General features: G+C 41.0%; 1 protein-coding gene across 1 annotated transcript in view; it reads right to left on the bottom strand.

Annotated features, from left to right (window-relative positions):
• Nucleotides 1-16376, bottom strand: part of SORCS3 (sortilin related VPS10 domain containing receptor 3) — a 770211-nt gene that overhangs the window by 133870 nt on the left and 619965 nt on the right. Inside the window, exons 10-14 of the mRNA XM_069754246.1 lie at nt 14142-14288; nt 12744-12846; nt 10325-10401; nt 8429-8520; nt 6348-6455 (exon numbers count right to left, since the gene is read on the bottom strand). Of these exons, the coding sequence (XP_069610347.1) occupies nt 6348-6455; nt 8429-8520; nt 10325-10401; nt 12744-12846; nt 14142-14288 (527 nt within the window). The remainder of the gene's footprint in view (nt 1-6347; nt 6456-8428; nt 8521-10324; nt 10402-12743; nt 12847-14141; nt 14289-16376) is intronic.

Below are 16376 nucleotides of genomic sequence, written 5' to 3'. Positions count from 1 at the left end.
ATGATATTTCATACCATATCGTGACAGACTGGATGCACCAAAGCAAGAGCTTCATTATCAGCTGCTCCCAATCTTGGCTATAAGAGGAAGCCCAGAAGGGTAGAGGCCATATTTAGTATTAATTACTAGTGTGGCCAATCATGGAGGGACTAGTTTCACCAAAGCAATGACCAACCTTTGTTGGCAGATGCCCACTTTGCTGATATAGTGACATCTTCAGTTGCCAGCTCCTGTCTATGACTTTGGGTTATAAATAGGGATGAATACATTTGCAGGACCCTGGTCCAGTGGCCACTCCAGGAAAAGGAGTGAGAATGGCCTCTCACCTTAGAGCATCCCTGGCTCTTCTTTTGATTACTCGCCTGGTACAACATTATGTCATGCCTCAACAATGACATTGTGCGACACCGTTTTTTTAAAGAAGGAGTCAAAGGAGATTCTTTACTGTATGAGAGGGGAGATAAAGGATTCTTTACTGTAAGAGCAGTGAGTCTATGAAACTCTATGCCACATACAGAAGTACAAGAAGGATCTGGATGCCTTTCTTAAAAAATACAATGTTACAGGTCAGATCTTGTGATGGGGCGTTGCTTCAGGGAAGTCTTATTGCCGTATGTGGAGTCGGGAAGGAATGTTCCCCTAATATGGGGCAATTAGCAGCTTCCCCATGGGGGGTTGCCTTCCTCTAGGCTATAGGCTGAACTTGATGGGATTGTTGTCAACCTTCAACCTTAAAAACGATGAAACTATGAATAAATATATGCAGACTCGGCAGATAGGGAGGCTCGCCATCAACAGAGCAAAAGTCGATCTCCATTAACCTCAATGGTGCCCATACTCTCTAATAGGACGTATAGACAAAGGGTTTTCCGGAACAACCTCTATGATCATCCAAAATCTCTAAGCTTGACGTTTCCTCCTATTGCTGGTGTGCGCACGGTGAGTAACCACACAACACTTTGCCTAAATCCTTTCCGCAGAGACAATTGCAGGTACATCCTCTCTCCATAAAGGTGAATTTGATGAACTCTTTGTAAGCCAGACATTCAATTTGTGCTGGAGCCGGAGGGTCTAACAATTGCAATGCTGAGAAATGGAAGCTGTTGGGGAGAGAAGTCTATCACTGGCGCTCGTGTTTGTGCTGATGGCAGGGAGGATAAGCCCGGGAATGAGAATTATCCACGGCTCCTCTCGGCTCGCATTCATCACAGGGACATATCGGCTTTCATTAGTTTTCTTGGTGTATTTATGAACAGGGATCACTCATCATCACAAAGTCTTACGGCATAAAAACGCAAACATGGAAAAGCTCGAGGATTCAAAGAAAAAAACAATAAATGTTGAGAATTAATTGTAAATCCCAAATGTTCTCATTATGCTGAACTGTTTCTGGATAAATGCAGCGCTCTCCCGTACGGCTGCACTCGGCTATGTCTCCTCTCAACTGGCTGGAGCCACCATTCTCCATCAGCGCTTTTATTGCTGCACTAACTGGAGCGATAACTAATTTACCAAAAAAAGCAGTAGAAAGTAGGAAGAGATCAGACACCCAACAGTATCATCAGAGAACGCTACAGCCTTCACGTAAGTGCCACAGCCAACAGTATCGCCAGAGCATCCCGCAGCCTTCACGTAAGTGCAGCCACCCAACAGTATCGTCAGAGCATGCTCCAGCCTTCACGTAAGTGCTGCACCCAATAGTATTGTCAGAGCACTCTGCAGCCTTCACGTAAGTGCCGCACCCAACAGTATCATTAGAGCACTCTGCAGCCTTCACGTAAGTGCCGCACCCAACAGTATCATTAGAGCACTCTGCAGCCTTCACGTAAGTGCCGCACCCAACAGTATTGTCAGAGCACTCTGCAGCCTTCACGTAAGTGCCGCACCCAACAGTATCATTAGAGCACTCTGCAGCCTTCAAGTAAGTGCCACACCCAACAGTATTGTCAGAGCACTCTGCAGCCTTCACGTAAGTGCTGCACCCAATAGTATTGTCAGAGCACCTCGCAGCCTTCACATAAGTTTCGCACCTAACAGTATCATCAGAGCACATCGCAGCCTTCAAGTTAGTTCCGCAGTCATCACTTTGGTGCCACAGCCATCACCTTGGTGCCACAGCCATCAGGTTAGTGCTGCAGTCATCACTTTGGTGCAGCAGCCATAATGTTAGTGCCACAGCCATCATGTTGGTGCCCCAGCCATCATGTTGGTGCCCCAACCATCATATTGGTCCTCAGCCATCATGTTGGGGCCACAGTCATTATGTTGGTGCCACAGCCATCAAGTTGGGGCTACAGTCATTTTGTTGGTGCCCCAGGCATTATATTGGGGCCACAGTCATTATGTTGGTGCCCCAGCCATCATGTTGGGGCCACAGTCATTATGTTGGTGCCCCAGCCATCATGTTGGGGCCACAGTCATTACGTTGGTGCCCCAGTCATCATGTTGGGGTCACAGTCATTATATTGGTGCGGCAGTCAATATGTTGGGGCCATTACATCTGTAAGGGTGATTCTTTGGCATAAATAGATGTCATAAAGGTTTTCTTTAAAAATATGTTACAACAATGTTGTATCACGACTATGCGATTTTCCCAGGTGGACGCTGGAAATTCAGCGAGATATTTAAACAAAGTATCACACCATCAGTAAAGCTGGAACTTGGTACATCTGTGACCTCTCTATCCTCAGACAGAAAATTCAGAACTTGTTTTTAGGTAAGTGTAAACTGTGCAAGACCCCCAGGAACAAACTGAATTCAATACTGAACACTTGACTGCAGTAGTCCAACAGGGAATGTAAAATGTACCGTATTCCTTTATCACCTTAGACCACTAAGGATTTTGCAGTTAGGATTATGTTCACATTACAATAGTACTGGGAAACAGAAAGCGGAGGTAAATCTGTCCTCCAATGGATAACGTCTGCAGCACGTACTAATGGGGTCATGGTTTCGTCAAGGGTCATCACTTTACAGTATGGTGTACGAGGTGTAGCGAGATGGTTAGCTAATTTGCAAAGATGCCAATGTGAAAAGTAGCTAAAACTTTTCCCCAGATGTTAAAATAATAAGGGTCCTCTTCTCTACCCTTTTCATATATCTGTATTCGAGACAAGAAGTGATGTAATTTGATCAGTGACATCATTTTTCAGCATGGGGCATGAGTAGTTAATCTTTTAAATGGATTGTCCACTGAAAAAAATGTATCAGCTATCAACAGGATAGATGATAACTTATAGGTTGGTGGGGATCTGACCGCTGGATCCCTTACTGATTAGGAAAATGTGGGATGTATATTCACACAGGAATGGAGCAGCAATGCACGTGGTCATGCGCCGCTCCATTCATTTTCTGCATCACTGCAGTTTTCCGGCAGTCTGCATAGAAAATGCACAGAGTAGTGTTTGAGCATGCCCTCTGCTGTGCCATTTCTGTGGGAATATATGTCCCCATTTTGCATCTTGGATCAGCTCCTACAACTTCTGGTCTGCTATCTTTGCAAGACAGTGATACAGGGTCATTGAACAATAATGTTTGCTGATATGTTGATTACAAATTGCCCAGGCCATACAGTTTGTTGACTTGCAAAACAGAGGAGGAAAAACTATGCAGATCCTTCTATATTATTTCTAAACACTCTTTTTCGGTGATAACTTTGTATCTCCGTTCATACTGCACCCACACACACAAATTATACATCATTTGAAAGGTAAACTTTCCTTCTTCATCAAGAAAATAGCCAAACAAAGCACACATCCATGATGTGATCACAAAATACAGTTTAAACATTAATTTTCATAAACCTGCAGAAAGGAAAAATGAACTGCAGGTGACACCACACTACCCCAAAGCACACTACCACAAAGCTGCTTACAGATATCACAAACAAATCCTAACATTTGCCTTTAGGGCTTTCCAGCTTGCCAAACTCCTTGCCCAGCTGAATTCAGGCACATTGGAGGATTGCATGCTTCACTGCAGGTGAGTCATCTATGCAAACACATTTGTAAACATGCACTGCTTTTTCGGTGATAACTTCGCCCCACATACACAAATAATACACTATTTGAAAGTAAACTGGCCCCCTTCAGCAAGAAAAGACACAAACAAACCTTTACTTTCCAATTTATCGTATTACCAACCTACAAATATATATATATATATATAAATATATATATATATATATATGTGTGTAGGTTGGTAATACAATACCTCTCTGTGTTCATCATCTCATTAAATACATTAACATTTGACCAGTTTGATTTTCCTGAAATTGCCTGTGCCCCGACAACCAATGTGTGAAAATTTTGCACGGGCCAACTAGTAGATTACATAATCGAACAATGTGAGTTAACCTCATTCACACCTTTCTCTTGACTCTGGATGCTGGTTGAAGAACAGTTGTGAAGTATATAAGGAGACTTTTTCCTCTATTCGAAGAGACTCTACAAAATGTCAGCTTAAGGGACCATGGCCCCAGCTGGAAGAACACAGGACTGCTTCCTTGACCATCACTGAAACCTCAGAGACATCTTGAAGAGTTCAGGTTGGGACAATCGGTTCACCTGGCCACATACTGCTCTCAGTCAGCTTCCTAAGCTTATTATTACCTTCTCACTGTGGGAGTCCACCAAAAGCGGGGAGCCACAGGTGGGGGTAGTCGGCCCTGGAAGCAGTTATAAACCCGACAAGTCAGCGGAAGGGTGAGGCTCTATAATCTGCACCATCTTGGGTATTTGCTGGGACTGTCCTGTATGTTATTGTGTGTTGGTGGTCCAATAAATTATTGGCACACTGTTTTATCCTCACCCTGTGTTGTCTACACTGAGCCCTGGGCCATGCAGGCTTTCAAAAGACAGCTTGGCCAGAAGACAAAAGCACCCACTGACCCTGTGTCTCTACAATAGGTGTCAACTTATTTCCACCAGACAACCCTCTTTAACATAATTCACAACTGAACCGAGGCTTTGTACTAACCATGAATGAATAAATTCCCAGGACTGAGGTTCAAAGGCCACATCAGAGTTACATAGCCTCTGGATGGGGGTCCCGCAAACCAACCAATGGGAGGAGGTTTGCAGGGCTCTCATCTGGTGGGCGCTGACATGGCCGCTGGAGAAATTGCTCTACTTAATGGTTTTTTCATACCTTCTAACTCATTACTATTTCTCCCCCTTTCATATGTCCTAACTTCTCATAACAATCTGTTTTCTAATATATTTTATTTACCAGCACTTGCTCTTTGAGTGCACCTTGGTGTGGATCCTTGGTTGACATACGGGCACTACTTCCTGTCTGTTATGTCCGATTTGTCCCTCATCCGGGCACAAGAATGAGAAGAGCAGCCAATCTGCTGCTGGTGATGGCGCAGCTGACTGTAAATGATGGTTTGGGTGTCTGAGTATGCAAGCTCAGATGGCGGCCTTCACTGTCCTGCACTGACCCTGCTGATGCTTTAGAGTGCCAGCCCCTTCAATTAACAACCGCTGCAATGTGATTGTCATTAGAAAGCAAGGTGATACATTTGTCAATTGCAGAGGCCAAAGCATGAGCAGGGTCAGAGCAAAGGACAGGGAAGTCCGGCACCTGAGATTGCTGATGCACGGCACAGACTAACCCTGACGATGAGTTGGACAGCAAGTGCCAGCCAAGCACATTACAATTGAAGGGGCTGGTGCTCTAAAGCATCAGCAGGATCCGTGAAGACTGATCTGAACTTGCGTGATCGCCCAAGCTGTCAATCATTTAAAGGAAGCTGTTACCCCTAACAGGAGCAGAGACATAATCTCTTCTCATGCCGTCCGAATCCTGTGCTGAAAACTGGGGCAGCCTAGAAGTAAGGAGCAGTACCTACAGGCCAACAAAGGATGACATGACCCACAATGAGGAGCACTTATAGAAGAAGCGCATTAAAAAAGAGATTGTTTGAAGAATCAGAACATATGAAAGGGGATCAAATATTAGTAGAAAATCACTTTAATAGTAGAAAATGTAACTGTACGATGCCCAATGAATCTTTAACTTTGGCTCTAATAATAGGATCCATGTATAAGGCTCCTCGGGGGTGTGACAGCTCTTGTTGAAAAGAAATTGTACAGTGAAAGCTTTCACAATCACATTTCTGGTCATTGAGACGTGATCCTGTGATCTTCAGACCATGAAGAACAGAAACTCATTAACCAGCATAGAGTAGGATGGCTAAGCGGGGGCGTAACCCTGAATTAAAGCGAAGGCGGCACCATTTCCTGCACTATGAAGACTGCAACAAAGCGAAACACATATTTATATATCCTATAAAGCAAAAAACGTATACAAAAAGACACGACCAAAGCGCCTTTTATACTCACGTCATTACTTGATTTTCTATTCCTGGTTCCACCAATGCCCCATCCACAAACAAGGGAGAAGATGTAAAGCCGTACTTACTCCACGACCGTCCCTCATCAAAGCTGAGCCTGGGGGAAAATAAATACAGTATCTTTCAGAAGTTTCTCCCTTTAATGTTCACCACCGGAGGTTGTAGCTCTTCCGGAGGTTGTGGGCTCCACCGGCATCAGAGCGAGATCATTATCAGAGAGTCATGTAGAACCTGGCTAGAACGATCCCAGTAATACCAGGATTCACTTTGTACTCAGTGCCTTTTTTTGTTGTTGTTGCTCGTCCCTCAGACTTTCTGCAGCAAATCAAAGGACGCGGACACATAAAAGCTTATTGATTCCTAAGTTACATCTTCCGAAGCTTGGCTTTTTAGGAACTGTACATTTGAACATTTACTTTAATTGATGCCTTAGCAGATCGTGAGGAGGAAAAAAGTGCTGAAGCATGGTAATCATTCACCATAAAAAGTGGAAAAACACTGACAAAAATAGGACACACATAAGGTTTCACGCACAACCTCCGACGTATGAAGCCATAATACAGGACAGAGAACACCTCTATAACAGTGAATATAAAAAGTCTACACACGCCTGTTAAAATGCTCTAGTCATATAAAAAACAATCCTACCAATAAGAATCATTTCAGAACTTTCTCCACCTTCAATGTCGACCATAATCTGTACAAATACAATGAAAAAAAACTAATTTTTCGAAGAAAAAAAACAAAGAACTAAAATAATGTGGTTGCATATACTTTTATCTGAACACCCTTAAACTAATACTTTGCTAAAGTAACCTTTGAATTTCTGGCATCTTTTAGTCTTTTTTTGGGTTGGAGTCTGTCAGCGTGGCACATGTAGAATTGGTGGTCTTTGCCCGATCCCCACACTTATCAGATTGTGGGGGGACTCCCACAGAATTTCTATTGAATTCATGTTTGGTTGGGATGGGCCATTCCAAAACATTGCTCTTCTTCTGGTTCTGTTGGTGATTTGGAGATCGCTTAGGGTAATTGTCGTGGTAAATGATGAAACTGCGGCTCATCTTCAACTTTTTAGCAGTGGCCTGAAGATTTTATTGATAAATTGACTGATATTTGAACTTTCCATAACTCCCTTCACTTTTATTAAAGCCTCAGTTCCAGCCTGCTGAAAAACATCCCGAAAGCACAATGCTGCCACCACCATGCCTCACTGTGGGAAGGGTGTGGTAATGGTGATGACCAGTTTTGGCTTTGCACCTTTTAGGTTTATGGCTAAAAAGTTCCACCATGGTCCCATCAGACATAACACATTCACCTTGATTAAAGCCTCAGTTCCAGCTGCTGAAAAACATCCCGAAAGCACAAGCTGCCACCACCATGCCTCACTGTGGGAAGGGTGTGGTAATGGTGATGACCAGTTTTGGCTTTGCACCTTTTAGGTTTATGGCTAAAAAGTTCCACCATGGTCCCATCAGACATAACACATTCACCTTGATTAAAGCCTCAGTTCCAGCTGCTGAAAAACATCCCGAAAGCACAATGCTGCCACCACCATGCCTCACTGTGGGAAGGGTGTGGTAATGGTGATGACCAGTTTTGGCTTTGCACCTTTTAGATTTATGGCTCAAAAGTTCCACCATGGTCCCATCAGACATAAGACAGACATAACCCCTCGATGTTTTTGGCAGACATAATGGAGGTTTTGTGAAAACATAGCCGGGCTTGGATGTTTTTCTTCGTTAGAAATAGCTTTCATCTAGTACAATGACTGATAACACCTCAATATACAGCAGATAACACGGGATCCACCATTCACAATAAGTGATGTTACAGCTTCTCTCATGCACAATTACCTCTGCATAAAATCCCAGGGTTTGCTCGCAACAATCCCCCGTACAGGTCGGTATATGTGACGCTTGCAGGGCCCATATTCTCCCTGTAGCTGCGGCTGCTCCCGTAGTCAGGAATCAGCCATGTATCACATTAGACACTATATTCATTGTTAGCTCAGAATAAAAAGTATTTATTTTTCAAACATTCTAAATAAACGAGAAACCTTTTTCTTACCACAACTGGCGCACAGGCAGAGAGGTGTGCTTCATCGCTACCAAGGCTCCACCCCAGTCTAAAAACCAGATATTGTATTCTTCTTCAAAAATCTGTGGGAAACAGGGAAAAAAAAAGGAACAATATTAATAAAAAGCAATGTAATAATGAATGCTAGCGATGCTATAGTAAAAGTATCAAAGTAACATGAGTAATGATAATATTGTGTGACTAATACGCTGCGAGCTCTTGTACCGCCAGGCTTTCTTACGCGCAGCATTTAATTAAGAAGAGCCGTATTGATCCGATAGTCATTAACTATAAACTGCTGCAGCTGAATTAGTGATCGGATTGTCAGGTGCAATAAGTACAGGACATGATCGTATAAGAAAGATTGATGAGCGAACCTACAAGATTTTTTTCCTTTTAATATGCACTTGCAGGTTTCAACAGAATTTCTTTCTGGCTGTAAACAGGACGCTTCCCCACCGCCATCGTTAGGTTTTGGTTTTTTTTCCATACAATCAATGTTGGACGATGGTAATATTCCAGTACAGATTAAAAGATTGAGGTTGTCAAAACCCCATTCACACAAAAGGAATAATACGGAGCGGATTTTTAAATCTGTATTGTGCTCCTTCTAGTGCAATTTTTTCACTTTGGATGCCATCTTCTACAAGGTTTATAATGACCAGGGATAAATGTGTAATTAAATCTGCCAGTAACACACACAATGTTCCTTGTGATTTGTCGCTGATTTATGACTGATGGGAATGAGCATACTCTAGATGCTCGTTACCCAAACCGACCAATTCCTAATACTCGCATACTAGTGGGAAAGCAGAGCATTTTTCTGGCAGACCCTACAAGGAGGTCTGGGGGGGGGGGAGCAGTGAAAATTTTGAAGTGGATGGAAAAAGTGCTGATTGGAAGGAGAACAGGATGGGGAAGACCCCTGGGAGCATCTCTGACCCCCAGATCGCTGCTGAGAACAATGGGGTCACAATTTTAATCCACTGACTGACAATAAAACATTCCAAACCAACGAGAAATTGCGCTTTATCAGAATAAAAATGTTAAGAAACATTTTTCCCAGTATAATGACTTGTATATAAGGCAACATTTCAAAAGGATTTACATAAAAATAATAATTCTAGTAAACCAAAACTGAAATTTGTATTAACAAATTGGAAATTTCAGAGTAATTTAGAGGGAAGCAAGAACTGACAAAAATTTTGATGGAAGAGGGACTCAGATATTATTTTTTTTCCTTTTCATTTTCATCTTTTTTTTTCTAACTCATTGTTTCCTCTTTTTTCATTTCTCCTAATTTTTTCTCTTATACATTTTTTCCTATTTTGATTCTTCATCTTCCTTCTCTTTTTTTCCCTTTCTACCTTCTTTTATTTTTTCATGCCTTCCCTTCCTCCTTTTCTGCTACATTTTTTCCTTTTCTTTCACTTCATCTTCTGCTTCCTCTACTTTTTCCTACTCCACCTTCACCTTGCTTTTCTCCTAGTTTTCATTCTCATATTCCTCTACCTCGTCTTCTCCCTCCTTTTCCTATTCTTTTCCCTCTTTTTTGCTTTTCTTCTATTTTGCTTTACTTTATTTTCTCCTCCTTTTCTCTTACTTTTTCTTGTTTGTCTCTTCTTCCTCTGCTTCTTCTATTTTTTGCTCTTCTAATTCTTCCTCTGCTTTTTATTTGTTCTTCTTCCATTTTCTTCCTTCCTTCTCTTTCTCTTCTACCTTCTCTTCTTTTTTATTTTCTGTGTTCTCATTTTAATTGTTCCTTTCTTTTCTTCTCTATCTTGTTCTTTTTTATTTGCCTTCCATACTTTTATATTACTATTACACAATTTATGAAACACATTTGCATTGTAATAATCTGTTACCGTATAGAATTTATTCACATACATGTTTCCATGTGTTTCCACCATCGGAGGAGATGTACATATTGGTATCCGTTGATGAGAGCTCCGCTCCGACATTTCCTGCGAAAGATACAGATTGTTATATCAGCCTTATTCCATATTCTATATATTGATTAACTGGTCTTCCTCATATATGGAAACATTTCATCATGTGATCAAGGTGTAAAGATGGAACTAATTTGTCTTCCTTTATGCACAAGTTGCCATTGCATCTGAATGTTTGTTTCCTACGAAAAAGGTTCAGAAGAGAGATGTTTAAATCTGGGAACAGATCTTTTTTCCACAGGACAATAACCAATTTCTATAATCTGAGATTGGACAAACAAACCAGAAAAAATGATTGCAGCATCTGACCAGCGGAGTACATTATTATGTTTACAAAGACCAGTTATGCTTTACTGAAACAGCAGCAAGAAAAAAAAAGGAGAGGAAGTGGAAGAAGTAATGAAAGAGGAATAAAAGTAAGTGCACGAAGGAGAAAAAGAAGACAAAGAAGAGAGGAAAGCAAAGAGGAAGTAAAAGGAGAAGAGGAGGAAGTGAAAGGAGAAGATAAAAAAGAGGAAGAAGAAAGAACAGGGGGAAGAAGGAAAAAAGAAGAAAGAAGAAAGGACAGGGGGAAGAAGGAAAAAAAAGAAAAAGGAAGACAAAAGACCGGGGGAAGAAGAAAAAGAAGAAGAAGAAGAAGAAGAAGAAGAAGAAGAAGAAGAAAGAAGAAAGATCAGGGGGAAGAAGAAAAAGAAGAAAAAGAAAGAAGAAAGAACAGGTGGAAGAAGAAAAAGAAGAAGATGAAAAAGAAGAAAGAACAGGGTAGAAGAAGTAAGAAGAAAGACCAGGGGGAAGAAGAAAAAGAAGAAGAAGAAAGAACAGGGAGGAAGAAAAAGAAGAATGATCAGAAGGAAGAAGAAAAAGAAGAAGAAGAAAGAACAAGGAAGAAGAAAAAGAAGAAGATGAAGAAAGTAGAAAGAACAGGGAGAAGAAGAAAAAGAAGAAGAAAGATCAGGGGGAAGCAGAAAAAGAAGAAGAGGAAAGAAGAAAGAACAGGGAAGAATAAAAATAAGAAGAGGAAGAAGAAAGAAAAAAGAACAGGGCGAAGAAGAAAAAGAAGAAGAAAGAACAGGGGAAGAAGAAAAAGAAGAAGAAGAAGAAGAAAGAACACAGGCAAGAAGAAAAAGAAGAAGACGAAGATGAAGAAAGAACAGGGGGAAGAAGAAAAAGAAGAAGGAAGATTAAAGAACGGGGGGAAAAAAGAAAAGCAAGAAGAAAAAGGAAGAAGAAGGATGAAGAATGAAGAAGAGAAAAAAGAAAAGGAGGAAGAATTTGAAGAAGAAAAGAAAGAAGATGAAGAGGAGAAATTCATTTCTTTATATTAGAGAGAAATAAGGAATAAAAAATGAAGGAATACAAAAAGTAAAAGCGAACGTAAATAAAAAGAAAAAGCAGGAATAGGAAACAATAATAAGGGAAGAGTGAACTTTAACCAAAATTATGCATGCAAATTGAAGAGAAACCAAAAAGATGCCACCAGTGTAGCACCATAAATGGTCCAGATGGTGGCTTTGCACACTCAGGAGCCAGCTGCTAATTTGACATCTGCTAAATCTGCAGAACAATTTATTCATTGCCAATTGTGTTTTTTTTTTACTTTCGTAAATCGAAAAGACGGGAAACGTATAAATATGTTTCACCCTGAAAACATCCAAGTTTTGACATCTACTAACTGCACCAAATGTCACATCTTCCGCTGCACAAGCCTCGCTGCTTTCCCGATAAATGATTTTCTGGCTATACAGAAATCCATGACTGACTGGTGATGTGGGAAACAATGACATTTGACGTTGTTGTACACGGTCACATTGTGCAGCCATGAAATGAAATACTAGATACAAGACCTAAATATTGACCCGAACTTTGTCTGATAAGCTTTTATGTATGGCTGAGCTGTAATACCATAATCAACCAACGGACAAAGGTGGCGCCATTTCTAAAAAAAAAAAAAAAAAAATTTGTAATCCTATAAAACCCCTTTGTTACACACATTGACCTCCAGATTGCTCATATCCAAAGGTTCTGCCATTGCCCCATTTATTATGAGATCAATAGTGATTTTAATGCAGTGGTTTCAATGGATCCCAGATCATCTAGGGATTGAATTGATCATATCCTGCCAGCAAAGTAACATGTTTCCATTTTTTCCTTATTTATAACCCGCGCAGGAGCTAATCTATTTCAGGCATTAAGGATATAATGGACCATTAAATTAATTCCTGCATTTTCGCCTTTTTTGTTGTTTTTTAAAAATTATTTTTAGCCTGTTTTTGATTTGCGTCAAACAGATAGCAGGATATAGTATCCGCTATAATTGCTGTAGATCGCCCCTGGGAGACGGTAGATTGCTGACTTACCTGAGGCAACAATGAGCCAAGGTGCCGTCACTTTGCTGGATATGCTCCCGGAGTTATAGGGATTCTCAGACATCTGCAAGTGGAAGTGTAAGGAGCAGAAAGGCTGGAGACGTAGGGTAAGAGAAGAAACAGAAATTACAACCGGAATTCCGAAACTTTGCAGAATCTTATGGACGGAGTAATCCAAACTATTAAAGGGAAACATAGTAACAAAAACAAATCAGCCAACAGCAACTTGCTGACAGTTTCTACAAAGCTTCTTTTTTCTAACAATGACCAAGAGCAAAACAAGCTACAAATTAGGATGAAATAATCACAAATTTGAGTAGTTGGCATCAAAATCCAAGAGACAGAATAATATTCAGCATGGCAACCTGACACAGGTATTGTGTATGTATACGTTAATGGACTGAACGCTCGGCTACAGGGAGGACTAAAGTGACAATGAACACAACAGAACCAGCGCCCAAGTGCAGAGGGATACAAAGAACGGCACCAGAACACATAACAAGAATAAAAGATCAGTAAACAGCATTTGTTTGACAGTTTCCACAAAGCAAAATTGGGATTTACTGTATAAAATGCTGTTGACTTAGTAAATCAGGCTACATCCTGTTCTCAGCTGGACATTATTATGCTAAAAAGTGAACCAGATAGATTCTCAAAATAAAGTGTAACGGATCAGTTAACAGCATCTTGCTGACAGTTTTCACAATACAATTTAGGTAAATACTCTATAAAATTCTTGTGATAGAGCAAACCTGACCCTCAGCCTATCTGCAGTCGGACATGGTTTTGATAAACATAAACCGAAACACATAACAAGAATAAAAGATCAGACAACAGCATCTTGCTGACAGTTTTCACAATGCAATTTTAGGAAAATACTCTATAAAATGCTGTTGATAAGCTGAGGGTCAGGTTTGCTCTATCTGCAGCCGGACGTCGTTATGATAAACGTAAACCGAGACACATAACAAGAATAAAAGATCAGGCAACAGCATCTTGCTGACAGTTTTCACAATGCAATTTTAGGAAAATACTCTATAAAATGCTGTTGATAAGCTGAGGGTCGCATTTGCTCTATCTGCAGCCGGACGTCGTTATGATAAACATAAACCGAGACACGTAATAAGAATAAAAGATCAGGCAACAGCATGTTGCTGACAGTTTCTACAGTGCAATGTAGGAATACTGGTTTTGGAAGTGTATTCTTATGTGCATCAGTTTAGTACTATGATTACATATCTGAGAAATACAAGGGAGGAACAAGACCTCTATGGCTGACTTAAGGGTTTTGACTTCCTTCTATGATGTCCATACGACCTGCCCAACTCACGAGACAATCATCTTCAGTTGTCACTTAGGAAACAATAATAAAGCGGATTTAGAACTGACCAGAATACAATTGATCGGGTTCCCCTTTAAATCAATGTCAGGTGCCTGCAGTAAGCGCCACTCCCGGCCCTTATTGTACGTGATGAAGGTCTTCACACGCTCATCAACCTTTTTGTTGGCCAAGAATACTCCACTTATCCCAGCTACCTAGGAAGAAAGATCAGGAGAACCAAGATGAGAAAGAAGCGAGAATCAGTCTACGTCATCGCTGACCAGCGTTTTGCACACTTCCAGTAATGCCTGCTCTCAAGGTAAGCCATAATTGTGTGACAGATTGGGGTCTGATCCCCAGGAGACCCACTCCCCAGTAGACCACTAGGCTTTCTATAAAGCTGTGACCCTTTCTCTATGACTCCACCACTGCTTGGAATAACAATGAAGGGATTGAGGAGTTTCATGAACCCCTTCTGCTGACGGGTGGGAATCTCGGAGGTCGGCCCCCTTGACTCTGGATATATACAGAAATTCTTGTAGAACCTTTTAATTCTCAACCTCAGCCCTGTGTCATCCGCAAGGGACTAGATGATTAAATATGTGATGAAACATGGCAACAGAGGACTAAGGACCAACGTAGAAGCCAATAAAGCCAACATAATTGTAAAGCGCCATGGAATAAATGGTGCTATAATAATAAATAATAATAATAATTGAGAACAACTAGACAAGTTCTTCTCCTGGGGGAACAACTCTATATACAGTATGTACAGTAAGTGTTTCCTTGCAGCTAGCACTAAAGGCTCATGCAGGGCCGGCACCAGCCCCATATAATGCTCCATACAGAACAATGAGCCCCATATATTGCTCCATACAGAATAATGAGCCCCATATAGTGCTCCATACAGAATACTGAGCCCCATATACTGCTCCATGCAGAATAATGAGCCCCATATAATGCTCCATACAGAATACTGAGCCCCATATAATGCTCCATACAGAATACTGAGCCCCATATAGTGATCCATACAGAATAATGAGCCCCATATAATGCTCCATACAGAATACTGAGCCCCATATAATGCTCCATACAGAATAATGAGCCCCATATAATGCTCCATACAGAATACTGAGCCCCATATACTGCTCCATACAGAATAATGGGCCACATATAATGCTCCATACAGAATACTGAACCCCATACATTAATCCATACAGAATAATGAGCCCCATATAATGCTCCATACAGAATACTGAGCCCCATATAATGTTCCATACAGAATAATGGGCCACATATAATGCTCCATACAGAATAATGGGCCCCATATATTGCTCCATATAGAATAATGGGCCACATATAATGCTCCATACAGAATAATGAGCCCCATTTATTGCTTCATACAGAATTATGGGCACAACATAGTCCTCCATACAGAATAATAAGCCCCATATATTGCTACACAGAGAATTATGGGCACCACATAGTCCTCCATACAGTATAACAAACCCCATACATTGCTCCATACAGTATGATGAGCCCCATATAATGTTCCATACAGAATAATGGGCCACATATAATGCTCCATACAGAATAATGGGCCCCATATATTGCTCCACAAAGGATAATGGGCCACATATATTGCTCCATATAGAATAATGGGCCACATATAATGCTCCATACAGAATTATGGGCACAACATAGTCCTCCATACAGAATAATAAGCCCCATATATTGCTACATAGAGAATTATGGGCACCACATATTCCTCCATACAGTATATTGAACCCCATATATTGCTCCATACAGTATAATGAGCCCCATATAATGTTCCATACAGAATAATGAGCCCCATATATTGCTCCATACAGAATTATGGGCACTTCATAGTCCTCCATACAGAATAATAAGCCCCATATATTGCTACATAGAGAATTATGGGCATCACATAGTCCTCCATACAGTATAACGAACCCCATTCATTGCTCCATACAGTATAATGAGCCCCATATAATGTTCCATACAGAATAATGGGCCACGTATAATGCCACATACAGTATAATGAGCCCCATATATTGCTCCATACAGAAAAGGACCCATATAGTGTTCCATATAGTTTTTCTCGTAACCGTAGACTTGCATTGACGATTCTCGGCCGAGATACGCTGACAATCGCAGCATGCTGCGATTTCTCTCGAACGTATAATACTGCACGTATAATACAGCTGAGAAAATAACAGATGATAGGAGCGACCCCACAGATTAACATTGGTCCGAGTGCTATGCGATTTTTTATCGCACAG

This window comes from Ranitomeya imitator, chromosome 2, assembly GCF_032444005.1.
Source record: "Ranitomeya imitator isolate aRanImi1 chromosome 2, aRanImi1.pri, whole genome shotgun sequence".
Lineage (NCBI taxonomy): Eukaryota > Metazoa > Chordata > Amphibia > Anura > Dendrobatidae > Ranitomeya > Ranitomeya imitator.
This window is presented reverse-complemented; position numbering and strand designations above follow the sequence as displayed.